We start from the raw sequence: 19,025 nt of genomic DNA, 5'->3' as shown, positions 1-19,025 counted from the left end.
AGTAGTGTTGCACGATATACCGGTACTAGAAAGGTATCGCGATACCCTGCTTTCAAGGGTCAGGTTCTTCATTTTATTAGTACCGGTACTTTGAGTGACAGCTGTATTTCCTAAAGTGCGACAGCAGGGGGCAGTGTGCGTGCAGCACGCTGCTTCTAAGGCACATTGAGTGCGTTTACTCCTCTCAACTGCGTAACGGCTTTTATGGTGACGAAACGAGAGGTATGGTTGCAAATACAGGTGCTCTTGCAGACCGTCCACAAATTGTTGAGAAAGCAGATGCACGAAGCGAAATATTATTTTACTTACATTGCCGACAGCCAGGGCAAGCCCACGGACACCACAAAGCCCGACTGCAAAAGATGTTACAAAATAACGCAAGCGAAGCATCTTGCCGTCAAATATCCCGATTTGTACAAAGAATTTAAAGAGCGACAGGTTAGTGTGATACCAGCATTATGTTTATGCTCTCAAACATTAAATGAGCGTTATTTATTTTACTAGTGCAAGCAGACCTCCGCAAAGAGGTGTATTATTGAGTCTAAGTTTAATAAGTGGTTGCAAAAATAAAATTAATTTAAAAATACATAAATATGTGAAGAGTATATACAGTTATTTTAAACCAATTTATGCTTTAATATTGCCTTATTTACAGTAATATAATTTTTACAATAATCTTACTGTCAAAAACACTTAAATGTATAAAAAAAAAGCATAACAGCAAATAATTTAGAATTTTATTGAGCGTGAAAATAATAAACATTAAAAATTATATTAAATCTAACTTCATGGCAATGAAGCTCAAATCCAGAAGTATCAGCCTGCACACTGGTGAAGAAAGAAGTTCTGTCATATGTTATTTATTTACGTTTCCTGCTGTTTTAGGTTTTTGCCATATTATCGTTTAAGTATCGTGATATTTAAGTTGGGTATTGTATCGAAGTCAAAATTTTGGTATCGTGACAGCACTAGTCTCAAGCAAGCTTGTGCTTACAATTGTTTTAAAGCCTGAAATTAAACCATCATAAATGTTATTTACAATTTAATATTAGATCATAGATTTTATTTATCTGCACAGACCATAGTTATAAACAGAGGCAATAAATATAGAGACAACATGCCTTGAACAAGCAAATAATCGACAAATTCTCAAATGCAGTTACAACTTGCCCTGACAATAAATAGCATTGAAGGCAAAGAACAGTTAAGTATAGGGCTCTCTATGTGATAGATGAGAAACACAGGACATCTGATGACACCTTAGTCACCTGTTCACATGAAAAAGGCATCCTGAAGTAACATCTGAAAGTTAAGGAACTTAAAAATGGCATTTAGATCATTGTCAACATTTGGGAAATGCTTGGGGGCAAGGTACACTAAGATTTTCAAAGTAATCCATTACAATTAAAAAAAAAAATCTTAGCAAGAACATATAAAAATGGAATCAAACTGAAGTAAAGACGATAATAACAGCTGAAATTCGATTTCCCAGTGTCGTGTGAACTCATTAGAAAGACTATCTATTAAGAGCTATATCTATGTACCCTAGCATTTAAGACTCAATAGCTCCTCTCTACCCCCCCCAAAATCAATATCAATATAAAAGCTCTAATGAACTGAAAACAGTTGTACCCCCTTAACAGACAACTGTGCACAGAGATGCATCTTCTGGCTGATTTGTTTTTTGTTTTTTTTGGATTCAGTCTGTCAGATTGAGAGTCTCTCCAAACATAGCAAACGCCTCAGTGCAAAGGAGGACAATCTCTGAGCGATCAGACTTGGCCATCTTGCTTGTAAGTCAATCTTAAAACTGTCCCAATCTGTGAACTGTGTGTAGTGGTGAGTGAATGTTCAAAGAGAGCAGTTAAACACCGGTGGGAGCAAGGCGGCTAATGAAAGCAATGCTGTTGAGGCACATCCTCCTGAAGAAGGCAGGGCAGCTGGGCTTCATCACAAAATGCTCCAGTAAGATCCTCAGCTCGGTGAACAGAGTCCTGACAGGACAAAACACAAATCAAACACTGATACAGTATTTATTTTAATTTTTAAAATATATTTAAATTTTATTATACATTTAAAAATCACTGATCTGATTAAATAGCTTAGATTAACTTCTAACTGGCTTTACATATTAAATTTATCATGGAAATGAGAACAATTTAATTAACCCTTATTTTGGGTATAGTGTGCATCTGTACAAGTAACACTTCAGCGTGTAAATAAGATGCAAGATTCTTACCGGCAGTACGGGTTGCGCCTTGAGGTATAGCGCAGAGTGAGAAACCGATAGTAGATGAAGGGCTGAAGCAAACTGCCCTGGCCACTGTGAACAACAAACCAAAAATCATTCAAAATTCTTTTTATAAAGAAACGGAGCTTGGATTTAATCAAGCTTTTTACCTGTACCAAACCACAATTTTTTTTTGTTACCTAATAAAGCCTACTGTATCATATTTGAAACACAAATACTACTAATAGCATCTACTACATGCCTTCTGTTGTCTGATTTGTAGTTTATACCGTTTTTTTTAATCAGGTAAATGTCCTTTTAGTATAATTCTAATCTGACCTTGAGGTTGTGGTACACTTTTTGCTGTAAGGCCGTGTGTCCACCAAAGCATTTTTTCCAGCGACTAGCGTACTTTTTCAATTGTTTTCAATGGGAGCGCCGCGTTTTTTAAACGCCAGGAGCGTAACGAGGCGCTGAGCGTCTTTTTCGCGCTCAAGCGCTGAGAGCTGGGCGTTTTTTTACTGGTCGCCTCGAGTTGAAGAACGTTCAACTTTGAGTAAAACGATGCGCTCATCACTGTCACTTTTTAGCCAGCCGTCCAATCAGATTGGAGGAAGGGCGGGACAAATACTACACCGGCCAACCGTCACAACATTCTTGCTGTACAACAACATTAACAAGCAGAGAACGGAACAAAATGAATGAGAAATAAATTTTGCTGGTCTCCGAACATACATAGCAAGTAATTCCACATTGTGTCAACATTTTTAGCCTGAAACAAATTACCTGCAAAATCAGTTATAAGTAACAGTGACGCATCCGCAACAAAGCGTCTCAACGGAAAAAGAACGCTGCGCTGCAGAAGCGCTCTCAGATGGGTGTTTTAAGCAGAGCGCCTAGCGTTTTCAGCTGGCTAAAAACGCTTTGGTGGACACACGGCTTAAAATCTTTACTGGTTTTTATAAAGTAAATATAAGAATAACTCTTATATTGTTAGTAACATTTCAAGATGAACACTTATTGGACTGAAGCAACTTAGGTTTATTTGATTATACATACAACATTTTAGAAAAATCATGTTTAAAAGTGAGTATCAAATATGATTATCAGGCTTTTGAGTAACATTTATTTTACATTCTTTAAATCAACATCATTATTGTATTGCACTGCATTGCATTACATGTTTTGCCCCCACAATAAAAACTACAGAGCTTTGATCATAAAACTAATTTATATATCATCTTACAAAGACATATAATTGAGAGATACAAGAGTGACAACTGATATTTATATGCATTTCACGGACTTGTTATATACCGTTTTAGATATCATTGGTTTACAGTATAGGCTATCAGAATTTCAGCTTACTTTTTGTCCATATAAATGCACCAGATTACATATTTTTGCTCAGTTTGGGCCTCAGAATAAAACAGGCGTTTTTCCCCCTCCATCTCTAGTATGAGCTTTATATTCTCAGTATATCATACTGTCTGAGTCATAAAAGCCTGATGTATCAAATGTGATACTCAACAAAATTACGCAAAAAAATAAACTACCATTTAAAAGAAAAATAAGATTTCCTGACTATTGTTTTATGTCAGGCTTTACATGGTTAAGAATCCTCACCTGAAGAGCATGAAGACTGTGGCTGGCATCAAGAAGATCTCATTGCAAGCGATAAACTTTAGGATGTTCTGCTGATTGGCTGTGAGCTTGTTCAGAAAGTTCCTCACAAACATAAGGCTGTTTGGACCCACAGACTGAGGACAGATGACAGACAAAATAAAATTCATGATGGAACTATGACAAAAATGCATCTCAGACAGCTACGCTAATGAGAAAGGCAGAAACTTACATCGAGGACTTTTTTACTGTAGGTGGTGGCGTGGAGAAGCGAGAAGAGGAACACAGGAAATATGCTCACTGACAACACAAGTCAAGGCTGCATGAAGTCAAAATGATGCCATAACACAAAGAAAAGTAGATATTTTCCCTTAAAATATTTCTGGAGGAAGGGGTCTTCGAGAAAGGATACTTGTGATAGGGTAGGAGTTGACTAAGATGAGGGAGTAGAGGAGATAGTGGCAGCTGTCCTCCTGTAAGGCCTGTGCCAGGAAGGCTCTGCTCAGCTGAAAGTGAGGAAGTCTCTGGTGGAGACGCAGAGCGCTGGTCAAGGCGTTTGCCAGCAATGCCCTCTGATAGAAGTTAGCAGCTGCTTGGGGCCTAGACAGAGAAAAAGCAATTATTCTTCTCCCAATCATTTACTTTGTTTTTAAATGAGTGAGCGTGGATGTGTCCTTATTACCCTAAATAGTCCTCATCATAATAATATGATTCTAGGGCTGCGCAATTAATCGTAATTGATTTTCGAATTTGATTTTGGCTTCCAACAATTATGAAAACAAGATAATTGAGGTATTGTGCCATTGCCACGTTCCATCGAACTTCCGTTCCTTCCTAAAAGGCCAAAACTTAAAGCATTAGTTCACTTCAGAATTGAAATTTCCTGATCATTTACTCACCCCCATGTCATCCAAGATGTCTTTCTTTAGTCAAAAAGAAAATAAGGTTTTTGATGAAAACATTCCAGGATTTTTCTCCATATAGTGGACTTCAATGGGGTTCAACAGGTTGAAGGTACAAATTGCAGTTTCAGTGCAGCTTCAAAAAGGGCTCTACACGATCCCAGACAAGCGATAAAGGTCTTGTCTAGCAAAATGATCGGTCATTTTCTAAAAACTACAAATGCTCGTCTTGCACTAGCTCTTCAATGCACCACGCAACACAACGTAATCACATTGGAAAGGTCATGCGTGACAGGTTAATGTACAGATCCAGTGTCTACAAAGCGAATGTGCAAAGATTAAAGGGTTAGTTCACCCAAAAATGAAAATGATGTCATTAATGACTCACCCTCATGTCGTTCCAAACCCGTAAGACCTCCGTTGATCTTCGGAACACAGTTTAAGATATTTTAGATTTAGTCCGAGAGCTTTCTGTCCCTCCATTGAAAATGTATGTACGGTAGACTGTTCATATCCAGAAAGGTAAAAAAACATCATCAAAGTAGTCCATGTGACATCAGTTTTTGAAGCATCGAAAATACTTTTTGGTCCAAAAAGAACAAAAACTACGACTTTATTCAGCATTGTATTCTCTTCCGGGTCTGTTGTCAATCTGGGTTCACGACTCCGCAGTGACGCTGCTGACGTAAGACGCTGCTGACGTGTTATCCGGTGGGCCGAGCTTCGTTTACAGTCTGAGGGAGACGCACGCTGTGGAATGCTGATGGAATCAATTCAATGGAATCAATTCAATGGAAAGGATTCCGGAAGAGAAGACAATGCTGAATAAAGTCGTAGTTTTTGTTCTTTTTGGACCAAAATGTATTTTCGATGCTTCAAAAACTGATGTCACATGGACTACTTTGATGATGTTTTTTTACCTTTCTGGACATGGACAGTATAACGTACAAACACTTTCAATGGAGGGACAGAAAGCTCTCGGACTAAATCTAAAATATCTTAAACTGTGTTCCGAAGATGAACGGAGGTCTTACGGGTTTGGAACGACATGAGGGTGAGTCATTAATGACATAATTTTCATCTTTGGGTGAACTAACCCTTTAAGTCAAATACCCTTTACAAAAAAAAGGTAAAACAACAATGTTGGATGATTTTGAAGTTGGAGGAGAAAATTAGATGGAGTTTTTCACCCTACTGCCTACATCGTGGAGCTCTTTGAAGCTGCACTGAAACTGCAATTTGGACCTTCAACCCATTGAACCCCACTGAAGTCCACTATATAGAGAAAAGTCCTGGAATGTTTTCATCAAAAACCTTAATTTCTTTTCGACTGAAGAAAGAAAGACATGAACATCTTGGATGACATGGGAGTGAGTAAATTATCAGGAAATTTTAATTCTGAAATGAACTAATCCTTTAACATTCTGTTCCCCAGGCGGCTTTCTGTGTGCGCGCTCCGAATTGGAGTCGAACGTGGATAAGCAAATGGGCTTCGGATACGCAGCTAAACGTGTACACACAAAAATCTCAAAATGTCATTTTGGAGAGTATTCACATAATGACAGTGGGTTATGTATTTAAGTAAACGTACACAGTTGAGAAAGAAAACACGTGTGTAACAGTATATTGGATCCGAGCAGTAGCTCTTAAAGTGACGGCAGCTTAATATATTCCTACTGCCATCTGTGTCATTAATTAATAAGTAAACACAAATGACAAAGGAAAATAGGGCTGCACGATTTATCGCACTTAAACCGCACACATTTTGACAAAGGCTGCGATTATTTTATGCGCAGCTTGTCAGAGCTGTATGGCTCTGTGATCAGTAGCAAATGCTTCTCCATCTGAAAGCCAGAGGGTGCTCTTGCGCAAAAACTTCAAATATGCCCTGCCTTAGAAGCAATGTTCCCTCTAATTTTTTTTCCTCGCTGAGCAAAACTTTTCTCTGTTGAGCGCACATTTTGGCCACCTGAGCAAAAACATACTTTATATTAAACCTGTACAATGAACGTAACACACACATCCAAAAAAATGGTTTTATCATGCAACTGTAACATTTAACTTTAATGTGCCGTTTCTCTTTTATTTGACCCTTGATGTAACTTAGTGATTTATTAAATAATATGTTTGAAATTAAGCAGTTCAGTCACTAAATTAAGCACATTTTAGGTTACTTGAGATTTGTTCACATTGCTGTATTAACTGAACCAGTCTTTACCAAGAAATTCTATTAAAAAATACTTTCTGTCCTCCTGCAGACAGTTCAATTCTTTATAATAATATAATATGAGCAGTTACAATGATGGTTTGGAACAACCATAATGTATTTTTGTACAGTCAATTATTAGCAACAGACCGTGTTAAACCATCAAAATTACATGTTTATTGCTTATGAATTCCCCAGATTTTATATGCCAGGAGGTTAAGATTTTTCGTGGCAAGGAGCCCTAAACAATCCCCTTGTGAGATAAATTTTTTATAAGGCTTACATTATAATATAATAAAATATTTAAGTATTTAAACTGATATACAGTATTATATCAGTTTAAATGCTTCCATTTGTTTTAATATATTATATATTATATTATATATTATATATAACTAAATATTTTTAAGAAAAGTGAACGTTAACTCTTTTATAGTTATCTAAACATCCCTGAAATCCACACCACCACACACAAAAATCTATTTAAACTGAGGTATATCACTAATGTATTTTGAGTTTGCAAGCTACACCTGTGGTGGGAATGTAATTGTAAATGTCTCAGAGTTTTGTTAGCATTCTGTGTCCATCATCCGTTATTTCCGCCATTTTTCATTAAAACATGACGTTTTATTTCACATTTCTTTTCGTTTCGCGTTGCCTCTCGTATTGATGTATTTAGTCCGCAAACATTACAGTATTCTTTCCGCGACTGATTTGGCTCAGGGCCAGCCAGCTCTCACGCGCTCAGTCGTTCTCTTTCTATGGAACCTGTAAACTGCATTCACCGGTTCCAACTCTATAGCGACAATAACTCTATAGCGGTTGTCCAGAGCACTGCAATTATTTCTCATTTAAACTACTACCATCATTTTCATGTCTGTTCTCTGCGCGGCCGCGCACGCGGGCAGCTTAGAGGGAACATTGCTTAGAAGTAGATAACACTGTCATTCCAGGAAATCCCTATGGGCATCATACCATTGCTGTAGCAGAATATAGAGGGTATGCATACACATCACTTCCCACCGGAACGCGCTCCTTCAGCTGGACTGAGTGGCAAAAGAGCTGCTGCATGACTGGATTTAATAGGGGAAACTGCGAAAACGCGAGTAAAACAAACAATTACACTAAAGATTGGGCTCGAAAGTGTTCCTTGCAACTTGTCAAATAAACCTAAACTATGGATACTGACATGCAGCCAGGAATCGTGTTTCCTGACATTTATATGTGCCTGATTTCGACGTCGGGGAAATACATAGAGAAAATTTTATATAATTACAATATAGGTAGGTTTAAATCCGAGTAATCACTTATATCAATGTTATGTATATTGTCATATCGTCCAGCCCTAAAACTTGAATAGTTTTTGTCAGTGTTTATTTAAAAACACCCAATTATGCAGAATATAAGATGGTAAATATTTAATTGATGAGTTGTCAATACAAACAATACAAAATATACTGTATAATTTTACCTCAAAATCCAACATTTTGACAAAATGATAACTGCAAATCCATATTTCTCTGCCTGGAGTCCAGTTGTTTCTGTGAATTGCAGTGATCTGTTTGCTTCTCTTTTCTGTAGCTTTCGGCAGACTTTAAATATATACCTCAGATTTTGTGTCAAAGCTATTTGTACAGTCAATCGCAAAGCTCTTTCCCATTTTGGATGTGTTTTGTGTGTTTTTCGCGGCGTTCACGCTGAAAACCAATGCTGCCACTCAGTCTTTATGCCACTCAGACTGTGACGTCACATGCATACCCTCTATACAGAAGACTGAAATGCTTTGATTGATTAAACATGACTAATAAACACACGACTGCCTTATTCTGTCTAAGAAGCCATCATCTCACAGAAGGATGCTCAACTGTCGTTATGAAGTGAGTTTGGACTAAAAACATGTTATTAAATGTTGTCTTTTGTTGGACAAGATGTTAATAAATGCTTCTCATGTCTGGAAAGATGTTGGGCGCGTGTTGCTTTTTCAAATGTACATTATAAGCGACTCAATCTCACAGTGCTCTCAGATGGATCAGCATTTGGAGCCATACTTCATTGACAAGCTGCGCATAAAAAAATAAAAAATAAATAAAAAAAAAATAAAAAAAAAAGGCAGCCTTTGCGATTTCATAATCGCACAAAGAATCGCGTTTAAGCGTGATTTCAATGTTATTTTTCTTATCGTGCGATTAATTAGGGCTGGGCGATATATCGCATGCGATTCTCACGCGCATTTCGTCAGTAAAGCCAGTTCCCTGATTACCGCTAAATCGCCATCACCTGCTTTAAAATGGAGCGGCATTTAATAGACAGAGCCGTAGTTCACGGACAAGCCACGCAAAATCGGGTTCATTATCGAAGTCGATTCATCTTCGATACTGAACGCGATTTTGCGTGGCTTGTCCGTGAACTACGGCTCTGTCTATTAAAAGGCGCTCCATTTTAAAGCAGGTGATGGCGATTTAGCGGTAATCAGGGAACCGGCTTTACTGACGAAATGCGCGTGAGAATCGCATGCAATATATCGCCCAGCCCTACGATTAATCATGCAGCCCTAAAGGAAAATCACTCACTGATCTTGACTGAATAACTTAGCTTAAATAATAATTAATCTACATTTAATGTGTATAGTAAGACTATGCAGTGGTATATGCAGTGTTATCTTACATTCGATTATTCAATTTTCAGTTGTAGGCTATTACTTATCTGAATACCACTGTTAGTACATCTTCCTTAAAAACTTAAAGCACAGTTTATTTAATATGTATTTTCATTCTGTTGTAGCCATTTGTCCACTTTGTTTGAAATTAGTTTCTTTGTTCTTATTGTAATGCTGACTGTTTACTTGTTTTATGTAATTGACTTACATTAGTTAGCCTAGTATTAGTTTTTACTGAAGTACCGATAATTGTGAAATTTCACAGATATTTAAAATTACTCATACTGTGAAATAAGACTTTGATCTTATCGCCTACCAATAATCATGTTAAATGATCGGAATTTCAATATTGACCAAAAGTAATCGTGATTATGATTTTTGCCATAATTGAGCAGCTTTGTGTGAGTCCTTGAAGCTTGTGAAATTGCCTTGTAAAAGAACATGACTCACCCAAGCAAGGGCAGAATGAACATGATGGAGCAGTAGACAGTGAACAGCCGTGACAGCCACATAGCCGTTTCCAGCTTATTACTCAAGAGAAATTGCTGTAACACATTAATGTGATCAGTCAAGATCATAAATTTAATTCTCAAATAAAGCAATAAAAAGGCACTGAATCATTTAAAAAAAAAAAAAAAAGGTAGAACTTACCACAGGACCAGCCTGAGGGGGAGGAGGTGGACTCCTTTGCTCTGTGTCTGCCATCTTTCAAATATCTGAAGGTTTGATTTCTTGAGAGAAATAACATAATAAGCTTGCATGCAAAAGTTTAAATAATACACTTTACACAATCACGCACCCAGGTTGCTTATTAACTCTTGGAATGAATGAAGAGACAAAATGACTTAAGTTAATCTTTCTAAACCCTGAAACAGTTCTTAAGCAGTTACTCTTTGTGTAGTTTGCCAGGTGTGGGGGTGGGCAAAGACACAAGCACATTAGCTCTTACAAGCTCGATGTTTATTAATTTTGCTTATTTAAACATGAAACTTTATAAGAACAAACTGTTGAAAAAATAACTTGTATTGTTTAACACCGAGGCACTACCACAAAACAATAAGAAATACTTTCATAATGTCGATCCAAAGCAGAACTACACTGTCAATGAAACTGACAGTCATAACTAACAAATTACAGATTTGTGAATATTACTGTGCACTGTCAAACATCGCCTATTTTTAAAATACATAAATACATTTGAAGTATGGTCTATTATGTAGTTATAAAGCAGCCAATTAATTTCAGCTGAAATATGTTGGAAAAATCTAGAACACATTACCCTAAGGAGCTAACATGTAGCCGAGAAGCTAACTCTTCACACAGCCCCTGCCTTCAACCACTGACAGCCCGCAACTTGCGCTTATTTTTATATATACTACCAAAAATACCATAGATAAAATGTATTAATACCTGTGATATATCGTTGATTATCAGTTTTTGAGAGAAAGTCGCCTTTATTTTCACCGCTCGGGGCGCACGCGCTTCACTCTGGAGTAATGCACGAGAGGTTGGTCAGCTGAGACGACCTCGCGACCTCTGTAGACTACCGAAATCTCGCGATGTTGCGATAATTTGCTAAATTTTATTGGCGCGCCCCCGTTGTCAATCAACAGCTGTCATTTTTGTTTTGTTTGCTTTTTTATTTCAAATATCTGCCTAAAAATATTTGACATATAATCCATAATGAAATAATACATAAATATTAAATATTTTACGTAATAATAATGATGATAACATATCTGTTCGTGACCACAAATAATATAAACGACCAATTGCTATGAACAACTATAAATGACCGTGTCCTTAAAAATAACGTGTCCAGTTCTGCATGTTATCCATTAACATTTTCTTCGGATAACGTAAAAAATATATATATTTTTTTTTTCAATCTGATGGGGACGCATAAAATGTGCCTTTCTTTATGCAGTCATCACTATTACAGCTATAATAAAAATAAATAAATACAATTAAAACATTAAAAACAAAAAAAGCGATTAACTGGAAAGCCACATCCTCAGACAGTCAGACCCACTCTGGAAATGTGCGAGTCAGTTCAGCGCGAGCCTGCAGAGCTCCACGAGTTTGTAGCGATGCACGCGCGACCTTTCTTAAAGTCCAGTGACCTCGACACACACAGGAGAGACAAATTTGGATAAAAGACAGCCGTTGTTGCAGTATCTCATGTCATAACGGCAGAAGGTGAGTATTTCGTTTTTATTCGCTGAGATTTGTTTTACTGTTGACGACTGGGTTCGTTTCTATATCAAGCATGGAACTAATTTAATTGCATACATCGATAAAACACAATTAAATATTTACCTATTTGTAATTTCCATTGGAGTGCATGAAAAGTACATCATGTTAACAACTTTTTGCACATCTCGCGACATCCCATGTGATCAGCGTGCACAGTTCCGACCCTAACACAGGTGTCTTTACTCCTGCAAAGATGCAAGAAAAACGGCATTGCGTATTTATAATGCTCTGCATTTGTGTTTGTGTATCTCTGCGTTTGTCACAGATGTTGACGTTCGAGGCGCTTCTCGTGAAAGAGCTGCAAAAACAGCAGAGCAGGGCAGAGTTCTGTGACATTGTGCTGCAGACTCAAGGTTTGGCATCTCATAGAAGTCCATCCTCTGTTCATTAGTCGATCTTTTTCCATCTTCCATTAAGGTTACTGTACTCTCTCCACCCCTGTCCAGGTGTTTCAGTGCCGGTGCACAGCTGTGTGTTGTCTGCCTTCAGCCCTTGGCTCTGTGAAACTCTGTCAGCCATGCCATCGCCCAGGAATGGACAGAGACGACTGATTGAAGTCCAAGCTGTGGAGGCCTGCACGTTGCTCAGTCTGGTCAGTCTTCTGTACTCAGGTCAGTTCAATGAGGACAAAGAGGAAGTCCTATTAGCAGCCTGCAAACTAGGGATCGGCATACCTCAACGAGAAGCAAAGAGGTCGGCAACTGAGCAAAACACACAGACGGAGTGTACGAAAGAGGTGGCGGAGAGAGAGTGCCAAACCGAGAGTGTTCAGACACTCCCCTCTGAATGTCAAAACCCCAAAGAAACAGTTGAAACTGTAATTGGCCCATCGTCATGGAGGAGCGATCAGGGCCTCTGCACGTACACCGATGGCTCTGATATCACCCTGGCAACACTTCAGAACGTCCAGGGTAATCCAGGGAACATGCCTTCCTTTCAAGTCATGGATGTGGTCCCTAAAACCGCTATGTTTCCCACAGTGAGTGGACCTGCCTGTTTGCCCCAAGTCTACGTATGTCCCCCTGCAGCTTCATACCAGCAGCCTCCAACCCCACTGCCGACTCTCCCTCTCCCTTCTCATAGTACATATGTTGAGCCATTGGCTAATCAGGACCAGGCAAGATTAGGGGGCGAGGAGTGTGTTTTAGAAGCATTTGCAGAGTTTGAGAACAATATCCCAGGGTTTATCAACTACTTCCTTGACACTAACATCTCGCAGGGCACGGGGCAAAGGGAGCAGAGCCAGAGAGGGACGAGAGGGGACATTAAAACTGTGGGAAGGGCAAGAAGGAGGCAAAGGGTTGGGTTAAGTGAAGGATTTGCTCTAAAGGGAGAAGTATTGAATATTTGTAAAAGAGAGCAAAATATGAATAGGTGCGGAAGGGTGGTGAGGTCAGCCTGGATGGGGCAAGGTGGGGGTAGGGTTGGCAGGGTGCTAGACACAAGGCAAGTGTTCAAGAATCAAGAAAGGCTTAAACGGAGACGACAAGGCAGAGGAGCGATGAAAGGGGAAGGAGAGAAAGGCAGATCTTCATCAAGGGCCAGACCCAGACAGAGACAGACAGGGAGCAGAAGCAGATTGGTAGAACCAGTGTGTCAGGTAGGTGTCTCACGACATCTTCAGATGAGGAGGTATTATAAGGTGGTATGACATAAAAATAACAAAAATCCTCAATTTTTATTCACTTAATGGTTTGAATAAATGATTTAAATGAATCATATCATGATTAATCAATTTTCTTGATCGTTTGAGAAAAAAAGAGCTTAAAAAGTGTTACTTTGGATAAGAGCATCTGCTTAAAGAGATAGTTTACCCAAAAATTTAAACCTGAAGATAACAAAACAAGATATTTTAAAGAATGTTAACCAGACAGTAGTGTTGTCAAAAGTACCGACGTCAGTACTGAAATTTTAAAAATGTGATGCTTTGAGCACTGTTGAGCGGATTCGTAAACACCTCTGATTGACCATTGTGTTCACACGCTCATCAATATGTCTGTGATTGGCTACAACGATCATCGCACGGGAGCGCTTGAAAGCACACGGAAGTGTTTGAATTTGAAAGTGGGAGCGTTTGAAAGCAGGCGTCTTATCAGCGGACTGGTCCGCGATAAGATGCCTGCTGTCAAATGCTCCCATGTGAATCCGTGTAAGCACTCGGTGAAGAGCGTCATTGATGTAAGGAATAATTGATGACGGGCCATTGAATTCTTAGAAAATAATGCATACTCGAGGCGGTAATGTGGCCACGACGTGAAGCGCATCTCATCCCAAGCCTCCGTTGCTAATTTCAAAACGTCATTTCAGAACAATTAACAGAAGCTTGAGCCTTGATAGCAGAGTAATACCGTTGATACAGTTATTAGTGTCATTGTAGGTTTTGGTTCTTTTGCGGTTGTAGGCTGTAAGGACCTATTGAAATAACTGAAAACATTTGGCAAAGTGATACGGAACTGCAATGCAGTCAAGACCTGCTAGAACTACTTTAGCTGTGCATTTCCCTGAAAATAATTGCACACCTTAGACCTTTGGTCAACCAATCAGATTCGAGCATTCAACAGCCCTGTAGTATAAGACTATTTACAACGTTTTTGAAGCCTTGATCTTTGAAGCTAATCTCAGACATATCTGATGAGCATGTGAACACAACGGCCAATCAGAGGTGTTTACGAATCCGCTCAACAGCGCTCAAAGCGTCACATTTTTAAAATTTCAGTACCGACTTGGTACCGAAGTCGGTACTTTTGACAACTGTACCAGACAGTATTTTTTTTTTTTCCTACTATGGAAGTCAATGGCTACCGTCAACTGTTTCATTACCAACATTCTTTAAAATATCTTCTTTTGTGTTCAGCAGAAGAAAGAAACTCATACAGGTTTCTAAATAATGACAGAATTTTCATTTTTGGGTCAACTATCCCTTTAATGAATACATGGAAACATGTGCTGCATTCACACCATGTCATAATTACCATCGTCTCAAGATGACAGCACGTGACGTTATATTCAGAGCTGGTAACGTCCTCGGACTGGGAATCATGCGTTTCTGTGGCACCACAATCAACTCCTAAATGAATCTGCAGCATGGTACAGCAGTCACGTGGTACAAGTAGGAGCTCTCAGAAAATTCCCATCTTACAAGGTGTAATTTTGAGCTCTACGAGGACATGAACGCTTTTTACCTTGTTGAAATCACGTAATTGTGGTAGTTACGATATGGTGTGAACGCAAGTCTCCAATATCCCAGATCTGGTAAGACTAAAATGTCTTGTTCCGAATTTCCACAATCTGGAAAATATTGACACATGATGCTTGCATGTCAACATTTTTTTTTTAAATAAGACATTTATAATTTTACAAAAATTTCTTCAAAAGCTTATAATGTTACAAAAGTTTCTAATTCAGATAAACGCTGTTCATTTGAACTTTTTATTCATCAAAGAATCCTGAAAAAATATGATATTCAGCAGCTGTTTTCAACATTGATAATAATAAGAAATGTTTCTTAAGCAGCAAATAAGCATATTAGAATGATTTCTGAAGGATCATATGACACTGAAGACTGGACTAATGATGCTGAAAATTCAGTTTTTCCATCACAGGAATAAATTACATTTTATAGTATATTCCAATAGAAAACAGTTATTTTACATTGTAATATTATTTCATAATATTCCAGTATGTTTGATCAAATAAATACAGCCTTGGTGAGCATAAGAGACTTCTTTAAGAAACATTTAAAAAAAAAAAAAAATCTTTCCAACCCCAAACTTTTAAACAGTAGTGTATATTCAAAAAACGAAAATAGATTAAATATAAAAAAAAATGTATGATATGACCACTTCAAAGTGCAACAAAGCAGTTACTCTAATATTCTCTGAAATAAAACACTTGTCACTTTTTCTGTAGGATACCGCTCCACCTCCAAGAAGAAGAAGAGGTCGCCCCCGCACACGTCCCTTGCCCCAACAAAATGTTTCCCAAAATTTCAGTGGAACATCAGCACCTAAGCAGAAAATCATTAACCTTCCAGCTCCATCCCTGATGCATACCGCGTCTCTCCCAGCAACCAATCAGACCGGCCTCGCTCAGCCAATAGACTGGCTAATAGATGACGTCATTGCACAGCTCCCTTTCATGCCCAACAATCAGCACGGAATAACAGATACTGTCACTGTAGATTCCAGTGTGGATAATGCAAGAGTGCAGTCTTCGGTTAAGCTCACAGATCTTGGTATAGTCCAACCGCAATCTGAAGGTGAGCTCACTGATATACTTGATAGTTTTCTGAGAACGTTTGAGCAACACGTTGGTATAAGCGATTCAGATGTTCAAGATGGGATGTTGCCCAACATAATAGATGGTAGCCAGACCTGTGGACATACAAACACATCAAATGCACATTCCATTTCTATGAACACAACAACACAGGGGTCAAAAGCATCATTATCCAAGAACAGACCACAAGTCTCATCTGTTCATAACCAAGTTTCGCAGAAACCATTGGGGTATTGGCAGGTGTCAGGTGTGACAATGGAGAAATCACTAGCACAGCAGGGTGAAGAAAAGCCTAAAAGTGGCAGGATTACCAGAAGCCAAAGTAGGAAGAGGCAGCTGGAAATTTTCGAAGAACTGCCTAGGAGAAACGAGCTCCCAGCAAAACGGAAGAGAGAAAGGAAAAAAGAAGGACTAGAGAAGCCAAAGGTGGACTTTTCTCTACCGAGGGAGAAAAAAGGACGTAATAGAAAGCGGCACGGTGAGCAAAAAGGCACCAGCAGCACAGTTGGCTCAAGCTGCAGTGTTGAGAGCGCATTGAGGAGAGTAATAAACACAGCCGATGCTCGCAACCTGAAGTGTGCCACAAAAACAACATCACAGAAGACTTTAGATGGGTCAGAATCCTCAGAGTTGCATGATCGCAAAGAGTCCAGTCTTATAATAAAGAAACAAATGGGTCATGCTAAAAGAAACACAACCAAAACTCTTCTAGAAGGAAGTACGTTAAAGGTGCAGTGCAGTACAGAGACTTCACAACCCAGATGGCCCATCACAAATAATAAAACCTCTGTGTCCCATCCAGCTCTTTCTGCTTTTGAATTAATGAAAAAGATCTTGGAAAATCAGCAGAACAGAGAGGAAGAGCAAAAGGGAGAAGATCACACAGTGTGGACTGTGATGAAACAGAAAGGAGAGGAGCAGCTGACAAACATACAAGTACATGGAGCTGAGGTAAAAATGACTGACATCAGAGAGAAAGATGGTAGAATTAGGGTCGAAGAGCACAATAATAGCAGAATAAATCAAAAAGATGACAAGACAAAAGAGAGATTGAAGGACGCTGGTAACCAGATGACCATATGCCTTCAGAATACGCTGCCTTCAGTTAAAGGTAACTGCTCGAAACAATTCAGTTATTTGACAATATTAAAGATTTTTGTAATGATTTGGGCGATATTGGATGTGTTAGGGTCATGGTCATTTCCCCTATTTTACATTTATTTTAACTTTGTTGCTATAGTACTCACTTAAAATTAATTTATTTAATTAAACGTAGTATGTAGCAAATCTCAAAATGATTTTTTTTTTTTTTTTTTTTTTTGCTGTATATTGTTTTGATGCTTAAATGAACGTATCACAGTGTTATTATTTATATTATTTTATTATTTATTAATTTATTTTTAATTGGCTTTTATTTTTATATTTTCAGTTTTTAATTTTAACTTTTAGTAATTTTTTTTGTCCTTTCATCATTTTTTTTGTTTTTTAATTTCTATTTATCTTCGATTTATTTTTTATTTTGGTTTTAGTCATTTTTGTATTTTTGTTAGTTGCCAATACAGCATTTTTAATTTTTGTTCAAGTTTTTTATTTAATATTTATTTTATTTCAGCTTTATTCCAGTTAGCAAAAACATTTTTAATAGTTTTAGTTTAACAACAATCCAGACTTGTAGCAGTTTAAACGTTTTTTTTTTTTTTTTTTTTTCAGATTTATTAGAACGATAATCTATTATTATTTGTTTATTGGTTATTAGTCAGTTTTTTATTATAACTTTTCTCTGGTAATTATTATTTATTCACAGACTGTAGCATATCAAACGGAGAGAGACTGATGGAGAACAGCTACAACAAAGCAACGCTTGAGACTGCTGACTCTCCCAATGATTCTCCTTTTCAAAGATGCAGCACAGAAGGCATCATGCTTAAAAACAGGTCAGACGTGCCTTTTGCCTCACATGCATTGGACCCCACGATGCCACTTGAGATTTTCCGAAACACACAAGAGTCCACAGACGGTTCAGAGGACGAGGAAGTCGATGTCGTGGAGGTCTCTAGTTCTTTGTCCGAGTCCTTCTCTGTCCTGCCAGTCACTGTGGACATTGTGCCCAGCACAGAGGAGGAGGAGGAGGACGAAGACTACGAAATTGATGTGATAAGTTCAGGATCTAATTAAACATGTACAAATTTCTGTTACTGTTTAGCATCAGAGTTCTGAATAAATGTGTATCGATGCATATTTGTGGAACATGGTACCCTTTTCCCTGTATATAATTCAACAGTTCACACAAATCTAACAGTTGGCAGTATTTGCTATTTTGACTTTGGTGGCTTCAGTTTCAGGCATCAGAAAATTTTATAGTTTTAAGTTCTGAATGTTAAAGTTGTTTATTTGTGTGACAATCGTGCCTTCTTGTAAATAATGAGACTGCTATTAATGTCCAGTTTTCATGTCAGAATGTTCAGAATAAATAGACATGGATCTGACCTTAGTTGTTCTTGTGTTCAAATACAAGTTTCTGCATGTTTTATAATACTAAATCATGTATATACTTAACAAACTTCCAGCAAATCTGATTTCTGAGTTTACATCATATGTGTGATGAATCAAGATTCACAACTTCTCCATTATTACTGACTGTCTTATCACAACCACTCAAAAAGTGCAAAGATTTTTATATGAAAATATGAGAAACTCATCAAATCTGCTTTAATTAGAAGCATCAGCAGTGATTTATCATTATGAATCGAATGTGTAATATATTCCCAAAACCTTCCAAATAGCATAATAATTTTGTGTTTAAATACCATTAATTAGTGTTCATTTGAAAACTTATTGTTTAATAAACTGGATTATGGATTGATTATAATGAAA

The 19,025-nt window shown here is 37.9% G+C and overlaps 2 protein-coding genes across 3 annotated transcripts; one reads left to right on the top strand and one right to left on the bottom strand.

The window, feature by feature from the left end:
* Nucleotides 1–1,034: 1,034 nt before the first annotated feature.
* Nucleotides 1,035–11,185, bottom strand: tmem33 (transmembrane protein 33). Its single transcript, XM_048176042.1, has 8 exons — nt 11,028–11,185; nt 10,269–10,348; nt 10,068–10,162; nt 4,266–4,453; nt 4,086–4,153; nt 3,857–3,990; nt 2,240–2,323; nt 1,035–1,994 (listed from the first exon to the last, which is right to left on the bottom strand). Exons 2-8 carry the CDS (start codon nt 10,320–10,322, stop codon nt 1,865–1,867), a joined length of 753 nt encoding a protein of 250 aa, XP_048031999.1. The 5' UTR covers nt 10,323–10,348; nt 11,028–11,185; the 3' UTR covers nt 1,035–1,864.
* A 282-nt stretch (nt 11,186–11,467) lies between these two features.
* On the top strand, nt 11,468–18,637 carry LOC125258863. Of its 2 annotated transcripts, none has more exons than XM_048176040.1 (5): nt 11,468–11,816; nt 12,139–12,226; nt 12,320–12,852; nt 15,783–17,262; nt 17,956–18,637. In XM_048176040.1, the coding sequence occupies exons 2-5, from the start codon at nt 12,139–12,141 to the stop codon at nt 18,324–18,326; spliced, it is 2,472 nt and encodes an 823-aa protein (XP_048031997.1). In that variant the 5' UTR covers nt 11,468–11,816; the 3' UTR covers nt 18,327–18,637. The 2 variants fall into 2 exon arrangements, with proteins under 2 accessions (XP_048031997.1, XP_048031996.1); XM_048176039.1 differs by having other exon boundaries at nt 11,486–11,816; nt 12,320–13,473.
* The last annotated feature ends 388 nt before the right edge of the window (nt 18,638–19,025 follow it).

Source organism: Megalobrama amblycephala, linkage group LG23 (genome assembly GCF_018812025.1).
Source record: "Megalobrama amblycephala isolate DHTTF-2021 linkage group LG23, ASM1881202v1, whole genome shotgun sequence".
Lineage (NCBI taxonomy): Eukaryota > Metazoa > Chordata > Actinopteri > Cypriniformes > Xenocyprididae > Megalobrama > Megalobrama amblycephala.
Note: the sequence above shows the minus strand (reverse complement) of the source record. Positions and strands in the feature narration are given on the sequence as shown.